Consider the following 26,916-nt stretch of genomic DNA (forward strand, 5'->3'; position numbering starts at 1 on the left):
TAAGTTGGCATCCATGTTTATGTCATTGATATTCTGACACACAACCATTGGGTCCACCGTCTCCTTGGCAACAATGAGGTGCACTCAAAGATGCCCTTCAGTAATGTTCCCTTTGTCTACTGCAGAATTGCTGGTGCACCAGATTCAGCACCCACTGGAACCACTGGTTATCTATTCTATAGAGCCTGGAACTCTTAGAGACCAGCGGCGGTCAAACAGAACTCCATAACCATCTTCTGCAAGTTCCAAAGACTCTACTGGAAGCTGGTGATGGGCACATGAATCAGGACCAGCGCAAAATGAGTGGTCTATCGACCTTAGTTTTGTTTGCTTTCCCCATTCTAAATGAATGAATTGACAAACATGGCTGCTAACCTATTTAACAGATTTAGCTTTTCAACTTTTCTTTGGGCGGGAGCAGACTCTGATGTTGATATGTTGCTGTTTCCCTCACACTCCTCAAAGCAAGCAGTCTTTCTCTCACACATAAATAGGGTAATTACCCAAAGCTTTTTGTATCCATTGCAACATTAGTATCCCTTTTATGGGCACAGCCCTCACATTTTTCAGTTCAGTGCAAAGTTAGTGTCTTTAATCAATGTGTATTTTGTATTAAAATAAAAGTCTTGCCTACCTCAACCCCTTGTAAACCTACAAGCATGCACATGTACAGCAATGTACCACTACCAACATACCTCGGTGGTGATGCGTCAAAGATATCAAACTTGGCAAAAACGAGCAAAATTCACAACAAAAACACACAGCTCCTTTCCAAACACCAATATTCATCTTTTAGATGATGGTGTGCCTGCTTCCGCATGACTCAATACACGTTCTTACGATCATCGCCATTGTTCGGCGAAGAATGGAACTCGTGTTAAAAAGTATTTCCGCTCACACTGAGAAACTGCGTAGCACCAATACAAATCTTTTCATACCCTCAACGCAACTAACAATTTTCTCTGTCATTCACTTTTTTTATAAGTGCAGCCCATGCACTCAACAAGAGGATTTGCTATTATATTCCTAATAAATACATTCGGAAGGCAAAATGAGAATAAAGGCCAGTGACAGTAAAACTATGCATTAGCGCATTCATACCTGTAGGCAAACACAATATAACAACAAAGGAATGTGGCCTTGCAACTCTATCAGTTGTGACCATTGCTCGAATTGGGCAGGATCTGAGGAGTACGATGTGCCCAAACTTTTTTAATTTAAGAAAAACAGATCCCGTACATTTTGAGAAAAGACAACCACCCCGGTTAGTTGCGAGAGCTGAAATGTAAGGCAAGGAGTCTCTTGTACTGTGAAATCGAGGGAGGGACAGAGAGCTAAACAAGCCCTCTTGCCAGGGTGCCTGCTTGCCTGAAAGAAATGTAAATGTGCACAACTGGTTAATCTGCAAACCGTTAAGGGTGCTTGAAAGCCACTATTGGCTTTAAATGATGGAATCACTTGAAGCTACCTGATGACAGATTTTTTTGTTTTTGTTTTTTGGAGTGGCATGGCAAGGCAATTTCCAGCTTTGCTAAGAAGCCTGCGATTTTAAAGGACAGTTATAAAAAAGAAATCCACTATGAGTATTGCTAAAAATCTATATTTTAGAAGCATTTTTTTAATCTTCAACTTGTTGCGCATTTTGCATAAGCACATCTTATTCTGTGTGTAATTAAATAATGACTTACATAGACACAGTGCCTTCTATCAAAACTGGGACCTCGTAGCATTAAACATACACAACTCGTGTCTTATATTGCATGTAGTTAACTGAAGGTGAACGGCCTGAAAAAAAAGGTACATAATATTTGTTTGTTTTTTGCCACGCATGTGACCCCGCCCCTTACGCTCACTTGCCCCACCCCCTTTGCGCACAGTACCACAGTTCCTCTACTGTTTTTAAATGCACTTCGATAACTGGTTCTGATAATCTAGGATTCTTATATGCACTACCTTTGTGTGCATGTGGGGAAAGCATGCACTTTCACATGTTGAGGAGGGGGGATAGGATAACCTCGCCTTGCACCACTATGAGCATTAGCACGTATTCTGAGTTTGGGCGTAGGCCCCAAGGCGCGCGCCTTCCACTTCCGCCCTCGGCTGCCTTTGCAGAGGAAGCCACAGCACCAGCAGAACTGGGCCCTGTGACGGGAGCTCTCCATGGTGCTGCTGCCTGCTGGCAAGCAGAAGTCAGAAAATACAGGCTGACCTTCCCTTCTCCTCCACCGGCCGGTTGCATCGCACGGAGCATAGTACGGCTCATTTAAGACAAACAAAGGCATTAAGAGGCGAGCCCTGGGGTAGTAATAATAATCCACATTTGTAATGTAACGACCAGCACGTGCATTTATGAGTCGGACTCTCAAAAACGCAACAGGAAAAACACACAAGAGTCCATGAATTAACCCGCTGTACCCTTTTTTTAAGATACATTTTCGACAAGAACTCGAGTAAACTTCACGAAAAAGAGCAATATGGCGTGAGTAACACAATATCTTGTTTCACCAACAAAATACGCACGAAACGGAATTGGACCTGAAGACACCGTGCCCTCCTCCAGACGTAAATCTGCACACGGTGATTTTGTGTCACTCTAACTGAGCAGGAACAGTACCTTCTTGCACCTAGAACCAGTAGTAGTGAAAGGTTTCTGTGCGTAGGGGTGTTTTTGTCATTCTAAAACCGAACAGTAGAGATTACTCATTCAAATTAAGTAATAAATCTAACTATATTGTCAATTCACCATGAAAAAGTCGTTATCTGCATGACCACATACCGTGTTTAGCCTCTAAGAAACTCCAGCAGACCAGTATTGGCTTCGTCTGTGTGTTTTTGTAGCATATGGGTTTTTGGACATTCTCTGAACTTTTATGAGGACATCTGCTTTTGATTCAAGCTATATCTTGGGTCTGTTTTGGTGCCTACTTGTGACAATTGGCTTCAGATGGTATTGCTATTCAGTGTTAGATTTCCACTGGAAATATACAGTGAAATTTCCAAAACTTTAAAACAACAATATGACTCGACTTATTTCAGCAGAAACTATTTCTTACAGAACAACTATAATTTCGACCAGCAACCATCCTGTCAACTACTTTTTTCCTGTGAACTAATGGTATGCACCAAGGGTATGGCAATGTACTGCCCTATCTGTCACATAAACTAGTCCACAACTTCGCAAATCAGACGACACGTCAGGCAGCCATAACAGAATGGTCAAAGTCAAGTACTTTAAGATTTTTCTCTTGGGCTAAGTATCGTCAAGTGGGCCAAACCGACACTGATTGTCCAGCCAAAACAAACGTCACAGCAAGCAGAATAGACTGAGCTGAGTTTAAACTTTCCGTGTCCAGCACCCTCTTTCTTGCCAGCAGCCTCTGTGACTGTCCGCTTTTATTTTTACCGAGCATTACTTTAAGAACATCCCAATAGGGTTCTGTGGACTGATGACACATTGGGGAGGCTATAGATTCCTGAAGTACTGGGCCTACTTTGGTCCAACCCTAGCCGAGAATCCAGCAAACACCTTTTTGGCCTTGGTGAGGGTGCCGGGTGACCCCTTTCTGAGGGACATACAGGTGCTGTTCTTTCCAAAGCTTGTCAAACGGCATAAAGGTAAGCATCTCAGACCAGGGATTTCTCGCACCATAAGGACCTATATGTTTCCTTCCAAATGCCATCCAACGTGTGATCGGTTGGCGGTTAATACAGACCTGGAGAGGGCGAGTAGAACTGTCTGCTGTACCGTCCTGTAGTGAAACTGATGACGGTAACGCCCCAGTCCCTTCCAAGTGTCATCCTTCAAACAAATACACAATACTACTATTGATAAGGTCACACTATTTATTCATCACTAAATTTTCAACATTTTGACTATTTCTGCTGTGGAATATTCCATTAATCCTCAACCTTAGCAGAACGTTTGTAATGTGCCGCGGAGTAGTGCAGGTTTGCCTTTGACGACCTACAATTGGTATTTTTTGACAACTGAGAAACAATGCAAGAGCAGCCGTGCCAGCGACACAGAGTAGGGGCCATGGCGGCTGCGGCTCTTCATTTCAAGCACAGGCAGCAACGTCAATATACGACAGGCTCCCCGTGTGTGCAGAGTTGTGGTCCGAGACTGCACTCTAGCTTTCTGTTGCATACTGCAGGCCCGCCTCTTCTGTCAAGGCCCGCCTATTAGCAGCTACATTACTAGGTGGTGATCTTCTCAAATAAATTCATCTTGCGCTTCAGATGCAGTTATCATTCGATGGCCTGAAGCCACATCTTATCAAAAGGCATATGAACAGCTGCACAGATAAAGGCTTTACTTCTCTATAATACCCTAGTCCATCGAACCATCCTGATTGGCCAGTGGACTAGCTGTAATTGTCCAAGCACGATAAAATGATCCATGTCTGGTAAGCAATGTGTAAAACCAGGAAATAAAATGAATTAAAACAGGATTTAGAATTACTTGAAAAACCATTGTCACACTATGAGAGTTTTCACTCCAGACAGCGGTAAACTACACATTTTCAATACGACGTAAGTCTCGCCTCACCCCACGACAGAGGAGATCATTTCGAAGACACACTTTGCCTCCACTTTCTGTACTCTCTGTGGCAATGCTCAAATTACCCTCAAATTCACCAGTACTGTTGGCAATGTATTCCCCTCTCCAATATGCAATATGCAATATGCATACCCACCTTTTAAAGTTGACTATACAGAAAACCTGACCCGAAACACCCTGAATCTCTTCCTGGGCGTGCTGGTAGCGCCTACGCAACACACTCCTTCCTTCAATCACATGCACAGAAAACAAATCCATGTGCACAATTTTTTCTAGTATTATGAAAATATCTTTTGTTAAACATCACCGCTTGTTATGCTGGTTTATGTCTAAATATCGTTCTTCCCAAGTAATTCGTTTTTCTCTGCTCGTTTTTACAGGAAACCATTGACACAGTGAAGCAACCTGGTTCAAGGATTTCCCAGAGATGACAAAAACCTGTCCTCTTCACATCATGAACATGAGTCAACTACTGTACATGAAATAATGGGCCATCCATATAATGGTATGTAGCTTTGTATTAGAATACAAAAGTGTTTTCAGCCAGTCTGAATTATAATGCTTATAGCAGATGAGTTTGCACTAAAGGACACAAAACAGTCGTTTTTTTACTAATACATGTTGACCTTGTAAGAGTTAGACCATCTTAAATTCATGCAGAGGTTGCCTGGTTCAAATGTGCTGCAGTAATCCTGCCACTACTACCTACTGATATTTCATCATATCCGGGGAGCTCCCTACCACAACAGGAGCACAGTGGTAAATTGCCACCCTGGATATGCCCTGAGGCTGAATGTCCACGTGCTCTACCCGACAGGGGGAAGGCTGCTGGAGCCACAGATCCAAATGGATGGGCAGAAAATGTAAAGACAATAAGTGTCAACCCATAACCCTCTTTACGTACTCTTATAATCACATGAGTATTTCCCTTTCTCATCAGCTAATGTCAATCATAGACGCAGATAATCTCAAAAGAACACATCAGGCCTAATGCTCTGTAAATACTTGAGACTAAGCACTGCTGTGGCTGCACAGCGTTGGGTAAGACACAATTATGGAAGATGGTTTGACGGATAAATAACCATACCTTCTTGCCCTGACTCAATTCGCATTCAGAAATATGTGCATGCATGCCCGCAAACATGCACACAGCCACTCGCATGCACACATTCAAAAGAATAAATTCCCTAATTTTCGGTACTAGAAGGTCATACAACATTAGCTGTATGTCTGAAATGTCTACGCATAACTCAAGCTTCACTGGCCACTGAGCTGCAACATCTATGTGGAAAAGCAACCAATGAGAAACTGGCACACAATATATTCAGAGGTTCCCATTCTATTCTGAGAAACTGCAACAGCAGCACCATTATGAATGCTTATATAGCCAGAGACACGATTCCCTCCGAAAAGAGCTGAGAGCGACTCAAAGATGAGCAGCAGTTGCTGGAAATGCTCGCATTTAGCTGGCCTAGATGCTCTGTGAACTGTGAGCCTGCAGCAACCGAGCAGCGTGTGCCACTGCCGGTGTTACTAGTGCGATTAGGGATGGCTTCAGCAGCTCAGTATTTGTTCTGTGTTTCAGGCGGGTCTACAGCCACCGCTAGCATGGAGGTCGCTCTGGCGAGCCATGAATGCACAGCAGTCTTACCACAACATGGCTGATGCGCACGTGTGGCGGGACCGTTTGTGGCGTTGGAAGCCCACTGTTGGGCCACGAGTCCTCTGCTCTCTCCAAGTGCCACTCGTGACTCTTCTGGTGGATTTCACAACAATCAGTCTATAGAAGCTAAAAGGCTGCCTCGCTTATTGACAAGTGAAGTGCTTATCTTGCAAAATTGCATCTTAAAGAACACATTAAGTGTGTTGATTAAAGAGAATTCAGCCCATGCACTTTTACATTTCAGTCATTTGATGATACAATACAGTACAGTAATACAACTGCTTGTTTGAAGATCTTAAATCCTGTGTAGGAGATTTCTTTAAAAAATTGAAAATGAGGTAGCCTTAGGCGCGAGAGCTTAGGGTGTCACGAGGCCTAAACAGCTGAATATTCCTCTCTCTATACAATAAACTTCATTGTATATCTACAAATTGAGATTCCTTTTTTTTTAGAAATGCAAAAGCGCAAGAATTATTTACAGATTGTATACGAACCACGATTATAATCCCTCCCTTTCTGTCCCTTTGGCAAAAGCTGAGTCAGCAGGGCTGGCTGCCGACCTGGTGACCTTCACTTCTGCATTGATATTACAGCCCCTGGTTTCCCAGCTGAGCCCTTCTGCAGCCTGCGATAAGGCACAACAATAACGGAGGCTTCACCGAAAGACATTAATACATCGAGTAATACATATTCTGGAGTCAGGACTCTATGCCAACACGTAATTATGCGGTGTGATGACATAGTAGTACGGCCAGTGCCACCCTACCACATTCAGCGACAACAATGGCAACTCAAATGACCAAACCTTAGAAAATCTTCATTCTATACTCAATAGGCTCTTGAATGCCTGGGCCCAGCTCCCTGATAGGTCGGGATGGCTTACACATCTGGCATGGTGGTATTGTCAAATGGCAAGCCAAGCGGCACTAGCACTTGACATGTGCTGTCCTTCGAAGTGCACTTTTAGTCTCTTGGTAACAAACTGAGAGAACCTGCAATCCACACGCAATGTGTATAACTGCACTATTTAAAATTGCATCAACTAGAACACAAGACAGACAAGTCAATCTCCAAGTATTTCAGTGATCATTATAATAAACCGGAAACAACAGTCGATGTTGATCCTCCCTCCACAAACTTGAGGTCATCAGAGCTGATCCACTAAAACAGTTTCATGCCACCTTTCATTGTTGTATTTTCAGCTGTGTTCTCAGAAAAGCAAAAACATATATTGTCGGATTGCACAATTATTATCTGCGCCAAAATGCAAAAAGAATTCAGAGGAGCTCATGACAGCCAACATCAACGTACCCAGCCTACGGTGGCTGGAAGAGCACAATCCGGTCACCCAGACTATGCGCACATACCTAGGCCCTCAACACACTGTAACAGGTAGGTCAGATCTTACACCAGCTAGTCTGGTGGGGGAAAACCTTCTTCCAAAATACGACTAACAAGAACATTATTGGTGAGACACACAACTACTGCCTGGGCGCCATTAGGCGGGCCGTACCAGGTATTGAATGAGCTTGTCATTACCTAAGAGAAGGGAGAAACTGAGGTCTGGAAACTCCACTGCTCAACAAAACTACCCCAGCTTCTTTAGGATGATTTGGGATTCAAGAATTTAATATAGATTTCACTTTCTCTTGCGCTCTCTCTCTCTAAATATATATATATATATACATAAATCATAAATTGTATGTGTGAGTGTGTGTGATCTTGGCTTTATAAGCTGTCTTCATGCTCTACCATCAACCACCGAAGAAAGTCATCTAAACTAGCCCTGAAAGAATGCACAGACCATATTCAACACTTTCAAGCACAAACAGCAGAGCAGCTCAGTAACACTGCTATCTTGCATTGAACGGACGTTTATCTAACCATAGACCTTGGCCAAAGACAATTACAAGTCAGGAATGCAGCAAACCACCAGCAGTAATTTGAAACATAATGTATTCACACACACACTCTCTGACCAGGTTTTTGTCAAAAGGAATTGCTATCAGGTTCCAATGGACCGAAAGTAGAAGAATTGGCTGCTAATTGTATTGACGGATGTGTTTGTTGTGTGCTTCGCTTTGAAATTGTTATAATTTACATTTAGAACACCTTACGCCCCATCTCACCTCACAAGCTCTTACGAGCATTCTGCTCAAGCAATCAACTCCATTTTCTGAACAGGCTGGGTAGTCATTCTCCAGTTGCCTGGCTTCAAACTCTGCACTGCTGCAGAAAAATGGACCATCTAGCATGGCAAGCACATCTATTCTGCTGACCTTATTCCTTCCACATTCTCACCGCCTTTCCATTCCATTTAATTAAGCCTTGCTTGCTGCTTCTCAGCACTTCTTGGTTTTCAAAACGCCCCCTTGGCTGGGGCGCAATCCTTCATGTGCTGCACAATTGTGGCCAGAGCAATATGATTGAGAATGGCTTTCTGCTTCCCTCCCTCACACGGGGGTCTCAGATAAAAGACCTACGCCTTTTAGAAGACGTGAACCAACGTGCAAAGCAGTGACCTGACGCAGACAAATCGGAACCGACATGATGACATTCTGAAATTATACAGAGGGGTACAGGGAGGCAAGGAGGAGGAGAGGCAGCTAATAAAGCTACTCAGCAAATTCTTCAAGGACAACGGGGAACATTGCAAGGCACACTACCATGATCGCAGAAAATACAGCACATTTCTATTGCATTAATGAGCCAAGAATGGCCTTACATTTAAACAAAGACGAGTCCACTGTTGCATTGAACTATGGGCTTGGATACTTAAACTGAAAGTAGGTTGAATCATAAAAGAGGCGTTGATCAATAGTTGGAAACATCCCTATATTGCAATGTTTCGGACACGCAAATAGGCATCACAGGACTGCAGCAGGTGATTCCATTACCTAGTAAAGTGCCTTACAGCAGCACGTGTACCTCATTCTCTTTCCTCTATGCAAGCTGTGCGATCTACACCATCACAGCTTGAAGTGTGATACTACTTCATCCTTCCACCTCGCGAGGGTGGCAGCCTAAAAAACGCTCTGCATCCAATGGATTTATTTTCGAAGAAGAAAGAAACAAGGACAATGCTTCGCAGGACGTGGAAGGCAAACACGCTCTCCCCCACCAGGAGCACTGAAAGAAATCCATATAATGAGCACGCATTTAGAGAGCTTTAATGCAGGGCTCTGCTGGACAGATACCTGTTGCACAAATGAAGAATGGATACGGGAGATAGGCAGTGCAGAAAGATTTTGAATTGCTCAGCTGAGGAAACCATATGCTAAGCTGAACTTTTCAGGGATCAGGCCAGACATCTGAACTGCACTGTATGCGGCTAGCTAAAACCTCTACCTAAGATGGAGATATCGCTCGCTTTATGATTGTCGGGTCTGTCACACTTGGGTGAATCGGTTACCACATGAAAGTGGCTTGCAATGAAAATACACATAGAGGACACACTTAAGTGTGGCTGCGACACACAGCTGAGAAAGTATTAAGAAGCAGGGAGGAGCGAACCTTCATTTTGAAGAAGGGTCTTTCTAACAAGGCCGGAAGAACCTAGTTAGTTGCCTCAAAAGCTAACCCTGAATGTAACTTACAAAAGATTGCCTTGATGCAAATATGCATGCATGCTTATTGAGCCAATGCTCATAGTCTCCAATCCTTAACACATAAAGGAAAAGGGCGACAATAAATGCTGCATTTTTGCGGGGGTCAGAAACTGACTATATACCATTTATGAAGCCTAATGGCAGGTATCTGAAGATTTATATTACTTATTACTTATTTATATTACTATTAAACATGCACATGTTTATGTGGACGGCTTTGTAAATGAGCTGCAGGAAGCCATAGTATGTGCAAAGAAGTGCATATGATAAACCCGTGGAGTTGTACCCCTCTAGAAAATATTTAACCAGTTCCTTTTTTGGCTGTACAAGGAGCAAAGACAATAGCCAATGAGTAGCCAAGAAGATGGACATTCAGACAGCAAAACTGCTATGAAGCCCAGCTAGCACACACCCAGCCTGGTGAACCTAAGTGCGGACCTTAAGTTAAAAAAGCACCCTTTGTTCAAAAAGAAGATAGTTCAGACAATCTTGAAATAACCTTTTTGATATTCTTCTAAATTATGAGTGCATGTAATAAAACACTCTGTCCTAATGTTTTCACAGAATGTTTATAGGTAGGACCTAAAGATGAAGTCTCCGAGAGGCAGGTTTGCAAAAGGCTAGATTATTTAAGTGACTTTCGGTTCTGTTGGTTTTTTTTCTAAAATGATGTGCAAGTGTAGACATTATGCACCCTCACAAGATAAGTCTGTGCAAAACAGGACATCACAAAAGCACCACAGATTCTCTAGCTAGTCACAAGTCAACAAGACATATCCACCCAATGCAATACAAATCAGAATCGGAAGTGCTGGAAGTCGCATCAAGAGCTACAAATTCAAGTGACGTATATGGTTCCTCCAACTATATTCCTCTCCGCAACTCATATCCCTGGAGATGGAAATACAGCAATAAGTTCACAAAATGCCTCAAACGTCACCAGTTGTCAACAACAAACAGAATGCACGGTCACACTGTTAGTATTCTATCTACAGTTGCACTGATTTAAAATGCACACCTTCAACGCCACAGGACCAAACGAATCTTCATTTGGATCGGCGTTTCATTACCTACTGTAGAGATCCAAAGATGCACATCCATGCATTATGCATGGTGGATTTGAACCACAATGCAGCAAAGGAAATACGAGACGCCTGTGAAGTGGCGGAATGTGCAGAGTAAGAGCAACCAGCTAGGGATCACCGCAGTTCACACCCAATGCATGCAAAGAAGCGCTCTCTTCTCATGGCGCAAACTACCACAAAGCCCTGCACACAAGACTGGAACATCGCCCTGCCATCGCCACTCCTGTCCATCCTCATTGCCATGTTTGTAGTCGAAAATCAGAGCTAATGTACAGTGCCGTACACACTGAATTCACACAAAAAGGTGGCAACATGCAACATTGGGACTTTGCCTTTTACCACGATTCAAACTGTACATTCAAACATCAGAAGGCAGCAGAGTAATGCAGGACAGATGTGCAGAAAGCAAGGTCTTCCCAAAACAGCAAGGCTGCGCTGCATTTAAGGCTGTCAGCTGACACCAAACAATGGGCAGGTGCCTTTGCCCAGGTTCTTCCTTATACAAGAAGCAGATGACAATTTCATTAAATGGACCTACCTTACTTCTAAAATGCCAAGTGTCCCCCATAGTCAGGTAATACTGCTCCTGGGAACCCCTCCGCGCGCCAGGCTTTCAGCTCTCTGCACCCTATGAACCTGGAGTTCTAACTCTCCCCGGCTGGAAATTCTTCGAATGCTCAGCGGCTCAGGAAAAATTATCCACCTTTGTGGAATAGCATTCAATGTCTACAAAACACTGTTAAAAACCACCCCACAACTATGGGGACCACATTTCACGAGTGTATCTGGGGCGCACCAGGCAACGAAGCTACCGTCACATGATGTCTTTAACAGGGCCACGTTTACTTAGGAGTGTGGCACAGTTTGGGGTTCATTCATTCTATTGACAGTTCCAACTGGACAGGAGCTGGAAAAACAACAAAAAGAAACTGTCATCAATTCAGGGGGGTTAACCCACATCTTGTCAACTTTGAGAAATCCACACATATTTTGCACCTCTAGATTTACGCATTTCTCCCTTTTCTTTCGCTATACACATCCACATTGTGTGAGTATATATATATATATATATATATACACACGCACACACACATTATTAAAGAAAGGGAAGCACACACACATTTATATTATATATATATATTCACTGTCAAACATGGATGTTCAGGCGTCTTTCTCGTTTTTCACACATACACTTTCACAGTGGAGAAAAGGGCGCAGATAACCTCTTTTTTTTACGGATCCAACACTGCAGATGCTCAGAAATAGATTTCTGGAAACCACTGCACACCCAAGCCCGAAACGTAATTAACACCTATTTATACGGAATAATTAAAGTTGTGACTGCCACAAAGAAGGGAGCGGGATAATCGAGGCCCCCCCTTTATTTTTACGCCGCTTGCAGTATTCCCACATGACTGCCACCTGCTCCTCTGCTCTGCTTCGCCTCTGCTCGTTTCCCGGGCAACCTTTCATGGGCTTTTCCTCTCAGCTATCGCTTTCAGCGGGGCTGCTCGGTCTAATCTTGTTTGTTTTACACCCATCAAAACAAGCAGCCAGACAAAGGCGATCTGGCGAGCAAGGGGGGAAAGGACCGCAGCCCTGCCTGATTTTGGAGATAGCGAGTGAAAGTCCGCGCGAAGGGTGACGGGGAAGGCGGCGCTCGCGCCGGCGAGGCGCAGTCGGTCCAATCTTCCGGTGGCCCCCGGTGAATCGATGGATGCAACCGATGCAACAATGGGATGCCGGATCCCTCGTGCTTGGGAGACATGCGAGCGGTTATTCTGTTGTTTTTTTCGGGGGGGGGTTGGAGGTAGAAATCTGCCGGATATTCCCCGAGAGGGTCGACTGGTTCCCTCCTGAAGCCAGCTGCACTTGATTTCATGAAATCAGCCAACCTGAGGCTGGCTTTTCCTGCCCGGATTAACCGGTGCTCAATTTGTCGGTATTGTGTTAAATAAAAAAAGGCTATGTTGACCCAACGCCCATGAATTCTGAAAGGTGCATCTGCAGGCTGGGCTTCTAGGCGCACGCTGACACCTCGATTGTCAGCAGACGCCGGTCCCTGCCCGGGTGAGAGGTGCGCCTAGTTTAGGAAGCCTCAGCAGGGCGCCAGCATGCACCGCTGTCCTAGTAGGGCAGGCGAGCACCCCCACATCCCACCACACCACCCACCCGGCTCAGAAAGAGAAAAAAAGGGGGAAAAACAAAATCAGAACGACACACAATCACATAGAAAACTGTCAGCCGGATCTTCCTGAATAAAAGAAAATATTAAATTAGCAAGTCTTGAAATGGGGTAGTAGCAGCGACTTACCATTTTCAAGCCATTCCACTCCATGGGTGACGCGGAAGACGGACCCTCGCAGCCCCTCAGTGTCAAAAGCAAAGAGACCGTTATGTAAAGGCTGACATTCCTTCTTACAGCACTGCTGCCCGGCGAAGCATCACATCGGAATATACTATGCGCTGCAACACATACGAGCCCCCTCCTCTTTTATGAGGTCATGACAGGAAACTCTTTGAAATACAATATGCAGCGTTTACCGGAGCCCGTATAAATCAAGCTCCTAAAAAAAAAAATTACCATACCGGCCGCGCAGTCCGGTAGGAGAAAATGACCAGCGCGGGTGCTGCCGCCGAGCTATCTTTTCTGCGTGTGCATTTCCAACATGCCAGTGTGGAAATTACTACAGCCTGCTACTCCTCCGCCCCGCCCCTCCCCCTGCCTATCGCTTTTACCAAATATAGCGGCATACTACAAAGCAGCTCAACCTGCCTTTTTTTTTTATCCTGGAGGGAGGGGTACGGACCGGCTGGGGTGTAGAAGTGACTGTTTTTGAGAGAAATTAAAATGACCTTAAAATGACAAAACCCCAGCAGCCTGATGAATTGCGCAATCAGCGAGTTTTTGCTTCCATGAAAACCAGAGCAAGGTGAAAATAGAACCAGGGGGGTTCTTTCCCCCAAATATACACTCTGCGCTAACATGTATACGTGCGAATACACACAATGGTACGAACTACGTGTATCCATGTATATGTACACATACGCGCACAGTCACACTTTGTGTAATCACACCACACAGTTGCACAAACACAGAGGACCAGGTACGTGTTGTATCACATTAAACACCAACATTACAATTCAAACCCAGTCCTACCTACCATGACCATTGTTAATGTAAATTATAGGGTCTCGCGCGGCTGCAAATCTTCTCGCCCAGCTTTAAAAAGAGGGTTCGGGCTGAGAGGTTTTTTTGGGGTGGGGGGATTTTTGGAGGGGTTGCTTTGGCTTGATTATAGTCCTGAGAAAGCCACAAAGCAGGCACAGAGTGGAGGGCGCAGGCCGCTTGTCCGTGGAGGCGCGATCAACTGAGGGAGGGAGGGATGCCAAAGGAAAAGTGAAAAGAGGGGAGCATTGTTTTTAAGCCCCCCCCGACTCTAGGATGGAGGTGGGAATGAGGCAGACGAGCCTAGCTGAAAATTGGCTTCCTGCATCTCTGCGTTTTGAATCCATTTATGGGACCATCTGTCAGATGACGGCGGCCTCTGATTGGCTGGGGGTGCCGAAGGAGGCGGTGCGCCGTGAGGCGCTATTGAAATTAGCTGCTGCCAGATTGAGGCTGTTAATGATTTGCTGACCTCTATAACAACAGAGACTGCCTTCCTGAACTGCAGCCCGAGTCCCGTAATTAAGGCCCCGCGAAAGGAACAACACACACTCGGGCATGGTTCTTTTCGGCTTTCATCCCTTGAAAGTGCCCGTGCGGGCGTCGAGGGCCACACCGACAGTCTGCGCACCCCGCCGGCTGCTGGAGGTGTCGCACCTCGGTCTCGCTTCACTTCTCGCACCCTTGTACCTCGCCCACGCCTGGCTTTGAGGTCACACGCATTTTTACCCCGTTCATCTTTTTTGACAGCTACTATCTGGAGACATGCATATTTAATAACATGCCCCTGGGCTCCAGGAGAAGACAAAAACACTCCTGTGTGCAAAGCAGGAGCATTTTAGCTGGATTTACGTTCTGGTATTACCGTGGTTTAATGCAAGCACAGCCTACTAATCACCCAATCGGATGCACGGGCACAAGGTCTCATAGGAATGTAAAAAAGCAGATTCTGACACTGAAGACACAGGCTACATTTGGACCAGCGTCTAAATATATGCATGAAAGCCACCAGAAAGGGAAAGAAACACCACACATTGCCTGCTAATCCCCACATCTCGACTATTCAATTTATTAACTGAGTTTTTTTTTCTTTCAAATTAACCAATAAGGGCTGTAATTCAATCCAATTATTTGGTGAATATTGTTCTGTGCTGGTAGAAATGTATGTAAAAAGATTCTGCTGGCCTCCAACCGTGTTGTACCCACTCGAACTTCCCAAATTGCGTGGCGTTCTTTTTCAAACACCAGCAGCTTAGTGTTTTAGCCGATTCTATACATTTGTACGTTTATATATAAATCAACATGGATTACAAAGAATGTAGCACATTACACGAACATCTAAAAAGTAGAAATAATACAGATACATTTTTGGAAAAGATACACCGTCGAAATCGAAACGTGGACAAGTCTTTTCCAGAAGAGTGTGCTCAAACTTTAGGTACACTGTGCTGGCCAACTGGCAAGACACAGCAAAAAGTCTTTCTTTTAAGCCGTGTGCATTGGATGGTCAAAGGTCACAGTGCTTCAACGAACCCTATTCTGGAATCCAAGCGCATCACTGCACAGAGGCCTGGGTCATGCACATTGAATAGCAGATTATACAGAAGTCTAAAGGCAACTCTTGCTCAACAACATTATCCACATTCTTGTACAAATGTCCGTATGTACATGGTCTGGAATATTTTAGCAATACAGCTTGCAGTTCAAAAATATAAAACAACAGAAAAACACACACACTAGCAAGGAAATGCTTAACATCGCTTCCGAAAACACGCGCCACCACATCACGACCTACAGGAGCCTAGCGAAAAGCGTTATAAATTTAGTTGGACAAAGTAAAAAATAAAAATAACTGTTAAATAAAAATATTTTAGTCAAGTGAAAATGTTTGCTTTTCCAGTTGGTCAGAGCCAGCAGTACATACAATACGTGTTTAGAAAGTCAAATGAACCAACCCAAAGATTTGCTGGTTGAGTAGTTTTTGCTAATATTTTTTTCATATTTCAAAGCAATTATTTCTGGCCCATAAGTGCTTCCCAACTGTAGTTTGCAAAGCGATAGTGGAACCAGTAGAGTCAAATTAGGAAGGATGGGGAAAAAAAGCACAAGGTGATTTTAATACTTCACTTTCAGAATCAAATATGTTGCCCCCTGCCACAAGCTCCCCCTTTGCCTTGTATAAGCTTGTTATATTAAATGTGGATACTCTCAAGATATGACAAATTTCCACTATTTACTCTCCATGGCAGGCCTTCATAATATTTAGCTATTATGACTTTTATTAAATCAACTTGGAAACCTATGCATTTTAATAATCTCACCATCTTCCCAAAAACCTATACTCCGAAGCCGTTCAAGCGGTGCGCAAGACAAATGTACCAATGTCCTGCGGGGCCTTTTCTCTAAAGACAAAGACAGAATCCTATTGTCGAGGAAAGTCAACCCTCTTATTGTATTTCCAATAGCAATATTTATCTGTCAGGGACAGGGGGCTGACCACTGCTGCAAGGACGGGTGATATATGTCAAAATACAAGTAATTGGCAACGTACTGTCTTCTCTCAAGGTTCAAGCAGAAACAATGCTCATTTCCAATGCGTTCTCCATCCATCCCTCGCTGCCACCCCCCTACTGTTCCCCTCCATACACCCACACAAGAGAAAAAAAACACTAGTCTGTAAACAGCAATGCCACATCAAACAAAACAGACAGTCAACATGAAATGATTTCTTCCTCTTACCATAAATGAGCCGTCTTTTGACTCATTAAAGACAGGCTCCCTTAAATGAAGCGATCTCATCTCTCAGAGCCCCCTTTCCAGCATGCACGCATCCCAAAGCTTGCGGGTATCTCAGCTTCAGTAGCCGGCAGCAAGCTTTCTCACACACAGGCCAGATGGACGACACCAGAAGCCAATTCAGCGTTAATAACTACCTACTCTCCGCGGTTCAGAAGGAGCCCTTTTACGTGGCATAATGTCCTAGGCAACAGCAGCCGGCTGAAACCAGAGAATAAAAGACAAACCAAATCCCCCAAAGCAGTGAAAAGAAGAGAAATCATTAAAAACAATAACTAATTTGCAAAACAATGCCTTCTTCTACGCTTGCATCTATGGAAATTGAAAGACAATAAAAAAGCAAAAGAATAAAAATAAAAAGACTGCTCAAAAATAAAAAGTGACAAAATATTACCTCATTAGTTAACAAAGCAGCATTAAGCGTCCTGCTGATTTCAAACATCTTGCCACAGATTTTGGTTCAAGAGAATGGGAAAGAATCCCTTTGCAAGTGGCTCCGTCTGCAAAGGGTTCTTCAATTTTCTTTCCGACCACAGAATAGCCAACGTATGATTTCCCTAGAGTTCCCACATTAAAACCATCTAGTCAGTGAGCCGGATGGTCCCCCTTATCACACACGCTGAAGACTCCTGTCACAGTACACGTAGAGCTCTTGCTCGCAAGATTAGCGTGCCCCAAACATGGCTGTAGCAAGAACTAGTCTTTTAAAGTCACCGTTCGCTGCGTAGCCACCAGGTGGGCAGTGTGCACAGATTCAATAGCCGTCCGAGAAGACTCCTCTTGGAATCAATCTCTAGGTGCAGCGCTGAAGTGGCGATGTCGACATTTAAAAAGACAGTACCCATTTTTGGTCTAGCGACTGGATCTAGACCGCCACCAAGCGAAGGGACCACCTGATCACACAGGACTTAGACCGCAAGTATCAGCCATTCCTTTTGAGGCCCCCGAGCTTCACAATACCAGACAATGGAATTATACATGCAATTATGAGTGCATGGAAAATGATAATGAAGAGCAAATTCAGAATCAGCTGGCTCATCAGGGGAAAACACCGAGCCATACATGTTCCTGCATTCATAACTAAGTTGTCCAACCAGCAGGGATAAAACATTAATCAACGCCAAATTGTGTCTAACATTATCACCGTAACGGAGTGTTGGATGGGGGCAGAAATGAAAGGAGGGCAGTTAGTCGCACTTGTTCCAAATGAAGTGATATTTTTTGTGGTTGTTTTTTTGCACTTCGAATGAAAAAAGTGTTTTGTGCTACTATGACCTGGTGTCAAGGTTAATGCACTCATAGCATATCCTACTGTATCAATTATAGCTGAGAGCTCGCAGTGGTTTTCTCACAGACTACCAGTGGCAAAGGGAGCATGTGAATTGGACAATATTTTTTGCAGGCTCAGAGATTCAACTTAAAGTGGACCAATGGCAATGGCTGATTCAAATAGTCTTTCAGTGGCAGTCAACTGGATTGGCCGTTCATGTAGCAAACTTTGAAACATTCATTTTGACTGGTAACTCAATAAGACCTTAGCATCAAATGAACTGACTCAGGTAGTGTGTTTTAAATTAAGCGCTGATTGGCATACCTTAAACTATCGTTGAAACTCATTGGATACCTGTGTGGCCACTCCCTCAATGTAGTACGCTCTTGCATGGGCCTCACAGAATCAGTTCAGATTTGGGACAGACTTGTTCATGGCTTAGTCAAGTATGGCAGGTGTTGTCAATGGAAAAAGAGCTGTTAGAATAAAAGGCTGCTGAGAATATGTATCAATATGTAGCAGAGGCGCATTTGGCCACAATGTAGGACCAAGCAGAAATTCACTCAACAAATCACAGTGCACTGCCAAACGAGGGATCTGTCAAAGGGCCATCGTGAAGGTAAATATTTTAACAAGATGCATTGCATAGTCCAAGTTGCTCGTGTAGAAATTACACATTTCAAGACATTCATACCGTGGGTCACTGACACTGTATCGCTTGTGCAATGTATTCAAACTTTCTTGAACAGTGGTTTGGGTAGAATCTTAGCCTACAGAGAAGGAAAAGTGCTGCCAAGCTGGCTAAAGAAAATCTGAAAATTCACAGGATTTTTTACTGAATTTGTGGGAGCTTGTGCATCACCTACGAAATAAGAAAGGAAGAAGGCTGCCCTGGCAAAAGTCAAAATCTGACCATTTCTAGGAGAATCTAAGAAAACATGAAGGGCACAGTATGCTTTTGAAGTACACATACTATTGAGAAAATAAATGTTTAAGTATTAGATTCCTGTTACTCTTAGACTCACCAGTGCATGACAAATCAATATGTTTAAGTATTAGATTCCTATCACCCTTAGACTCACCAGTGCATGACAAATCAATATGTTTAAGTATTAGATTCCTGTTACCCTTAGACTCACCAGTGCATGACAAATCAATATGTTTAAGTATTAGATTCCTGTTACCCTTAGGCCCACCAGTGCATGACAAATAAATATAAGTATTACATTCCTGTTACTCTTAGACTCACCAGTGCATATGCATGATTTCCAAGAAACTATTATGATTCAGCTAAGTAGGCGGTAGCATATAAAGGGAAACAAAAACACAGTGGAACTCAGGCTTAAAATCAACATTTTCCAGTAGGAAACATTTGTCTGGAAAGTTACTGGCAGAAGAATGTAAGGCAATGTTGCCCGTATCACCTTCAATGCTTGCATCGGCTCACTATATCCCATGAGATTCCACATTGTTTAAAGGGCAACACAATGTCAATAAACTCAACCATGAGTTAACAAGCCTGGACCATCGGTCTGAGGTGCACTCAAGGGCAGGACAGAGGTCACTGGGCCCCACTCTGATACTATACAAAAGTATTTGGTTAGGCCACTGTATACTGTCAGGACTGTTTCCATTTCTCCCCTTGCACAGATAGATCTGAGTTCTGTAGCAAAGGAAATCAACCTCATACACATCCAACACCCGTGGAAAAAGATTGCACAAACTCCTAAGGGGGGACCTTTATCACCCCTACTACTTACTTCTCATGGCGACTTAGGTCACACATCCCTCAATGGGCCACTCACCCCATCAAGGGCAGAGTGTCGGTCCCACTGGTACCCTCCTGCTACTTTATAACGTCAGGGCTCATATTGTGATTCGATGTGACAACCTTTCTATTCGTGGTACCAGAGATCCTGGATTGGCTGAGCCATGTCTGACTTAGAGTCTTTTACACCGAGGCCCGAGGGCTCACGGGAAAAATGAACTGCTCTGCATCACTTGAAGCTTATGAATCGCATCTCGGTGGAATTAAGCTAGGATGCGGCTGATGGAAGGATGCTGTTGAGAAAGGCCCATGCCACAACCTGAAAAGCCTTTGCATCATAGTCACAACATGTTTTATCTCGAGCATAACAACTTTAAAATTGATATTCCTTTTCATCAATACAGAGGAACACCAACTGTCCACTTCGCCCCCTTTTTGATTGTTCTTTTATTACCTTTTCAGTTTTATTTCCGGTGCCTCCCGTCTCTATTTAGTATGCAACAATGCCCTTTGCGTAGTCCTATATTGCTCTTTCTTACTTCTTTTCGCTCTCTTTCAAAGCCTACTTTTTCGGAGGGTTCCCTTTTTTTCTACTGTCTACCTGTGACTCTGATGTGTTTTCCTCAATAATGTCATTTGCATGCTTTGATTGACCGCTTTTCGTTAGTCCATCTTGCCATGTATTTTCATCATGATTTGAAACAAACCAATTCTTTTGTACATCATGTGTCTTACGATAACAGTTCCGTGTTGATTGCTGTCGTATTTTTTCTTGTGGTTTCTTAACGTATTGCTTAGTTGCACGGATTTATTACCTACATCAAACGCTAGAGATCTCCACAGCGCCAATAGATAATTTACACATCAAAAAGGCACTTTTTGAAGCCATGGAAACAATTTCAGGCCCAACAGAAGCGCCTGAATATGGCACTGCTCGCAAACTAAAACAAGTACAGAACACGGTGACGTTTTAGCAAGTGATGCTGAAGGAAAAAATAAGACCAAGAAAGAGTTGTGCAGACGATCTGATGACTTACACAGATAGCAGCATCAAGTGTTGTTTTCTTACAGGAGATGTTTACATTTTCTTAAGTCCAGGAGAGGGAGAAGTCCAATGTCGTTCTCCAAAACCAGGACAGGTAGACGCCACGATTCCTTAGTGGCAGCAGAACCTGACTCACATATCATTTTTGGAAGTTAGCCTCTGCTTATGGTAACTCTGCTTATTGTAACAGGCAACAATTATTTTTACATCACATTATGCATTATTCCATTACACAAATTTAGAAACAGGGCAGATAAAATATTTTGGCCAGAATCCTACACATTTTTGTCATGTGTGGAAGCCGGGAAGAGAAGCCAGAAAAACAGGATGGAAGATAAGCCTTTGAACAACCAGACCATGTGTGTGGGTCTGGTCTGGTGTGTTCTGGCTTAGGAAGGAGGTCACTGCTTATATTGATGGGGAAAGAAACATCTAAGAAGGGCTTCGTGCATAGACCAAGGCACTCCAGAAGTTCCAATAACTCGTACCACCCTTTCAATTAACTGTTTTCAAGAAGGATGCTGCCATGGCAGTGCAAGTCACCTAGTGTATCATGAGCCTCGTGCAATATTCTGACACCCTGAACTGAATGCCTCGGATGTGCCACCACCATGAGAATGGGCTTGCGATGCATGCAGTATCCAACAGCACACATCCCATTAAGACAGGCTGGAGAATGGGCCTCGTGAAGTATGCAGTATCCAACACCACACCTCCCATTAAGACAGGCTGGAGAATGGGCTTGCGATGCATGCTGTATCCAACACCACACCTCCCATTAAGACAGGCTGGAGAATGGGCCTCGCGACGTGTGCAGTATCCAACACCACACATCCCATTAAGACAGGCTGGAGAATGGGCCTCGCGACATGTGCAATATCCAACACCACACATCCCATTAAGACAGGCTGGAGAATGGGCCCCGCGACGTGTGCAGTATCCAACACCACACATCCCATTAAGACAGGCTGGAGAATGGGCCTCGCGACGTGTGCAGTATCCAACAGCACCCATCCCATTAAGACAGGCTGGAGAATGGGCCTCGCGACGTGTGCAGTATCCAACACCACACATCCCATTAAGACAGGCTGGAGAATGGGCCTCGTGAAGCGTGCAGTATCCAACACCACACATCCCATTAAGATAGGCAGGATTCTTCCAACAAACCTTTGCCTATCTTTGGTGGTTTACAATAAGAAATCTATCAATTCAAACATTTTGCCCCACACCGCTGCTTTATACTTTAACATGCGGCTTCAAGGTTAGCAGAGCGCATGGTAAGAGAAGCAGTAGCAATGTGGCCTTTCCCCAGACGCAGAGGGACAACCGGTGCCCGCCCCGTCTGCTTTAGACCGATGGTATGTGCATATCTGATCTGCATAACACGTCAAAAGCGAAGAACACAGCAATCACCCAGCGTCAGCAATTATTTGGGATTGGATGGCTCCAAGAGAGACAGACAACAATTAAATGTGTATACTTTGTATTACCCTGTAAAACCGTCCATTCTGTGGGGCACTGGAGGCAGAAACAACACACAAGACTGAACTTTCAATTTTGGATGCAAAAACAGAAAATCAATATGGGGTCTTTGGCATGGCACCAATGGGCCCGGGGAACCTGCCTCTGCCTGGGTGAGAAGGATGTCCTTTCAGCGTGCCTTCTCGTACAATGGACTCCAGCCTCGAGCACGCAAACACCTCTCTCTCTCTCACTCTCACACTCACTCCTGACTGGCTTTTCGCACTTCGGGGCAAATCAGCAAGGCGAGGCGATCGAAATAGAATAGAAAAAGCGGCAATAATTTTATCGCCTAATTAGCAAGGTCACGCTAACACGTGAAACCTTGCTTTAGCGCACGCAATCTTAACGCCCAGCTTTGCATCTCTAATGAGATGCAAAGTGGGCGTTCCTGACCTAACATGACAGGAGAAATGTCGCTAAGCGACATTTCTCCTATCATCAAGCCCCACGCTATGAAGCATAGCGGCAAGAAAAGTAGCGATAACCCCTGTTATCGCTACTGTCCTTACGCCTGCTTCAGAACTGACTTAGCCATGATATATCATGGCTGAGTTTGTGAGGCCCTATCAACAATCTAACGCCACATTTCGTGAGATTATCGCTGGGTTTCCAGCAATAATCTCACGTTAGGCAGTTAGCGCTAGGATTTTTATCGCTTTTCAGATAAGCGTTGCTAAAAGCACGCTATCTCAGCGATAAAAATCCACGCTAGTCGGCGATAATTATCCTAGCGCTAAGTGCGCTTAGCGATAATTATCGCCGGTTGTTGTTGATATGCCCCTTCGTTTGTTGTTAGCCATGCAGTGCATCACAACAATAACCCAGCACTAATGGCCCTGTGATGGCCATCCGGCAGACGGAAGAAGCCGTCACTACCCCCGTCAAGGGGCACACTCCAAAAGCGGCATTTAAATACACCCAGCGAGGGAATTCACTGGTTCGGGCCTCACGGGCCTCCAAGGGTCAGAGACCTGATGCCTATTTCTGGAAGCTATTCCCTGCGCCTCATTTGCACTTGGTGGAGTCGAAGGAAGTGAAAAAAATGTCTGCCAATGTATACAATATTCATGGCAGTGGCCAGTGTAATTTGACGTGCTCGTCACTGCTGAGCGAGAGCCAGGCTTGTCATGCCTCCCGAGTGGTTTCTCTCCCCTTAGATCTGAGGATTATTGTGACATTGCACCTTTAACTGGTGCACTGTTTTGTGTCAGACCGGGAAAATGATACAAAAAAATAGGTACATTTACATTTCGTACATTTCATGGCAGAAAAACTGTATACTGGGGTACATTCTTTCCTCAGCATGCCAGCAATATTTAACAACGATAAAGAGGCAGGATACAGCCAATTAGTCTGTATGAGTGTTATCGAAAGGCAGGGCTTTATGTGGGCCGGGTCCTGCCGGTACTCAGCACCAGCAGTTCTAAAAAGCACGTGCTGAGACGGGTCTCTATCGGGCTTTCCATTTCTGCCCTCACCATCGCGGTGAAAAAAAAATCTTAACTCTTCAGCAGTGCCTCCCTTCACTGCCTTTGATGTATCTCCGAAGCGACTCGTTATAGTTCTTTCACAGTCTCATCATCTCAGAACTGAAGCATTTTCAAAATTATTTGCAACGAAGCCATAGTTGTTGCTTATGTATCTCATGCAACTAACAGCCATTGACAAAGTCAATAGCCTTGGCTTGTTGTAGGTAATCTTATTATTGAAGCAGCAAAATACCAGTCGGCCGTCCCACTATGCTAAGCACAGATTTCTAGCTTTCGTGTTTTAAGCCACACCCTTCACTGCAGCAGCCACGCCCCTCTGAGAGACCACCCAGATTTTTCTTCCCACTTAAAGCCCCCCCAAAGAGATTTATTGATGGTGAGTTTGTGTGGGTGTGCCCCTGACTATCGAATCAGCAACATCTACGGGACACTATCAAAAATAAGATATTGACAGGTAAGTACGTCTAGTTCAGGTGTCTTCAACGAGGTGCTCGAGAGCTGCCAGTGGCTCTCCAGCTACAGGTGAGTAGCTCTCCTGTGTGCAGCCCGGCCTACCAATACAGAAGCTTTTGCTTGGTTGAATATTATAAGTATACACACATTTAAAAGCGTGTTCTCAAGATGAAAATGTGTCTATGTTCAGAAGTCATAAGTTGATGTTTGTCAAAAAATTGTGTTTTTAATTTTTGTTTAAAGTTATTATTGAGTTGGGGAGGTTTATTACTCACATCTTAGTCTGTGGAGATTGCAGCTATGACTTTTACGTATTACCAATGTAGAGTCATGTCAAATTCTCTAAGGATTTTTTTTTTTACATTAGTGCTGGAAACCCTGCCGCATGCACTGATGAGGTCACTGCTGACAACCTTGGATGGGGTGGTCACTATTACATCACTGATATAAGCGGCTCGGGCTGATTTCCATTGAACCCGAGTAGCTCTTATTACAGAAAGGGTTGGAGACCCCAGGTCTAGATTTTCTATACATAACTTCACATATATTCAGTTATGCAGTACATATACAGAGCTGCCAACCTCGAATAAAAGCTCACTGTGTGAGGGCAAGGGGCCAGGAGTAGGCGGAGCCTGGGAGGGGGCAGACCTTGAGCCCACTGCCTCTGCAGTCAGTGCTTCGGAGGGGGCTGAGCCATTTAAAGGGGGGGGGGGGGGCTTTGTGCAAGTCACTGCCCCTGACCCACTCTATCACACCCCCTTAAAAAATACACCCACACCGACGAGGCTTGAAAGGCTGCCGCTGATGTCATGGGGAGATTGCAAATCCCCAATGGATATCAGCTGTGCTCAGCTTTCCACACAATGTGAGTTGGAAACACTCTCAGCAAGGGTTTCCAACTCACACTGTCTGCCACCGTGTCGTATCGGTTCCGCACTGTGAGACCGTGTGAAAGGAGCCCATACCGTGTGACACAAGGTGCCGTCGTGTGAGTTGGCAGGCCTGCATATATCTTCAATGCAGACAGATGTGGCGAAGGAATAGCAAATCTATACTTCCCTATATGCACTTACTTTTGTATATTTTGCCCCTTGATAGTTTGTCCTCGATATTAGTACACCACAAAATTGTTGGTGTTGACATGTAGTAGTAAACTCGTTTGTGCGTGTTCGTGCAGGTGCAATCGATGGAGGATTCGGTGAGTGAGTTTGTGGGTAAATGAGTGGGTGGGTGAATGTGAGCAAGACAAAGCAGGTACTCAGATTTAATGAGCTGTCGGGCTCACAAAAATCAATTTGCACTAAGAAATCCTGAGCCGAGAGGCACACCACAAGATGGACTCACAATTACTGAGCCGAGAGGCACACCACAAGATGGACTCACAATTACTGAGCCGAGAGGCACACCACAAGATGGACTCACAATTACTGAGCCGAGAGGCACACCACAAGATGGACTCACAATTACTGAGCCGAGAGGCACACCACAACATGGACTCACAATTACTGAGCCGAGAGGCACACCACAACATGGACTCACAATTATTGAGCCGAGAGGCACACCACAACATGGACTCACAATTATTGAGCCGAGAGGCACACCACAACATGGACTCACAATTATTGAGCTGAGTGGCACACCACAAGATGATCTCACAATTATTGAGCCGAGAGGCACACCACAAGATGGACTCACAATTATTGAGCCGAGAGGCACACCACAAGATGGACTCACAATTATTGAGCCGAGAGGCACACCACAAGATGGTCTCACAATTATTGAGCTGAGTGGCAAAGCAGGGCATGCACTTAGATTTATAAAGCTGGAAAGCAAATAAGTGCATGTACTGAGAATTATCGAACTGGTCCAAGATGCACTGAAATAAGAGGAAAATATTGTGCATGCAATGACATCTAATGAGCTTTGATGCAAACCAGAGAATGTATTGTCAATAAGAGCACAGTGAGGCAAATCCGGGCATGTACCGAGATTTATGAATCTGGAAGGAAACAAGGGCATGTACTGAGAATTATCAAGCTGGTCAAAGGTGCGCTGAGATGAGAGGTAAATCCGAGCAAGCACTGATTTAAAGAGATGTGGGGAAAATCAGATCACACCAGTGAGGTTAACAAGAACCTGTACTGAGAACAGCAGAGCTGTGAGGCAAATCTGAGCATTTAGTGCTGGTTATTGTACAGACATGTAATGAGATGTCAGGCACATAGGGGCAGGAACTAAGAATTATCGAGCAGCTATAAGATGTACTTGAGCTGAGAAGCAAATCAGAGCACGCACTGAGAGGCAAATTAGAGCACGTGCTTTGAACAACAGAAGTGTGAAGCAAATCAGAATATGTACAGATAATAACATAGCTGACTGGGAGACAAATCAGAGCATCTGGTGGTAGGTAAGGAGTTGGGAAACAAATCTGAGCATGTACTGTGAATTGTTGACTTGTGAAACAATTCAGCATGAGCATGGAGA

The 26,916-nt window shown here is 44.4% G+C and overlaps 1 protein-coding gene across 6 annotated transcripts in view; it reads right to left on the minus strand.

Annotated features, from left to right (window-relative positions):
• The window catches only part of ELAVL4 (ELAV like RNA binding protein 4), a 151,907-nt gene extending 134,277 nt beyond the window's left edge, over nucleotides 1-17,630 (minus strand). For 2 of the 6 annotated variants that reach the window (XM_085602660.1, XM_085602655.1), the window contains exon 1: nucleotides 16,826-16,945. In XM_085602660.1, coding sequence (XP_085458786.1) covers nucleotides 16,826-16,885 — 60 coding nt within the window. In that variant the 5' untranslated portion in view covers nucleotides 16,886-16,945. Of the gene's footprint in view, nucleotides 1-11,455; nucleotides 11,825-13,231; nucleotides 13,485-14,081; nucleotides 14,403-16,825; nucleotides 16,946-17,276 lie in introns of those variants that run through there. The other 4 variants (XM_085602657.1, XM_085602656.1, XM_085602659.1 and 1 more) reach the window with 4 other exon arrangements.
• Between the last annotated feature and the right edge of the window lie 9,286 nt (nucleotides 17,631-26,916).

This window comes from Triturus cristatus, chromosome 4_2, assembly GCF_964204655.1.
Source record: "Triturus cristatus chromosome 4_2, aTriCri1.1, whole genome shotgun sequence".
Lineage (NCBI taxonomy): Eukaryota > Metazoa > Chordata > Amphibia > Caudata > Salamandridae > Triturus > Triturus cristatus.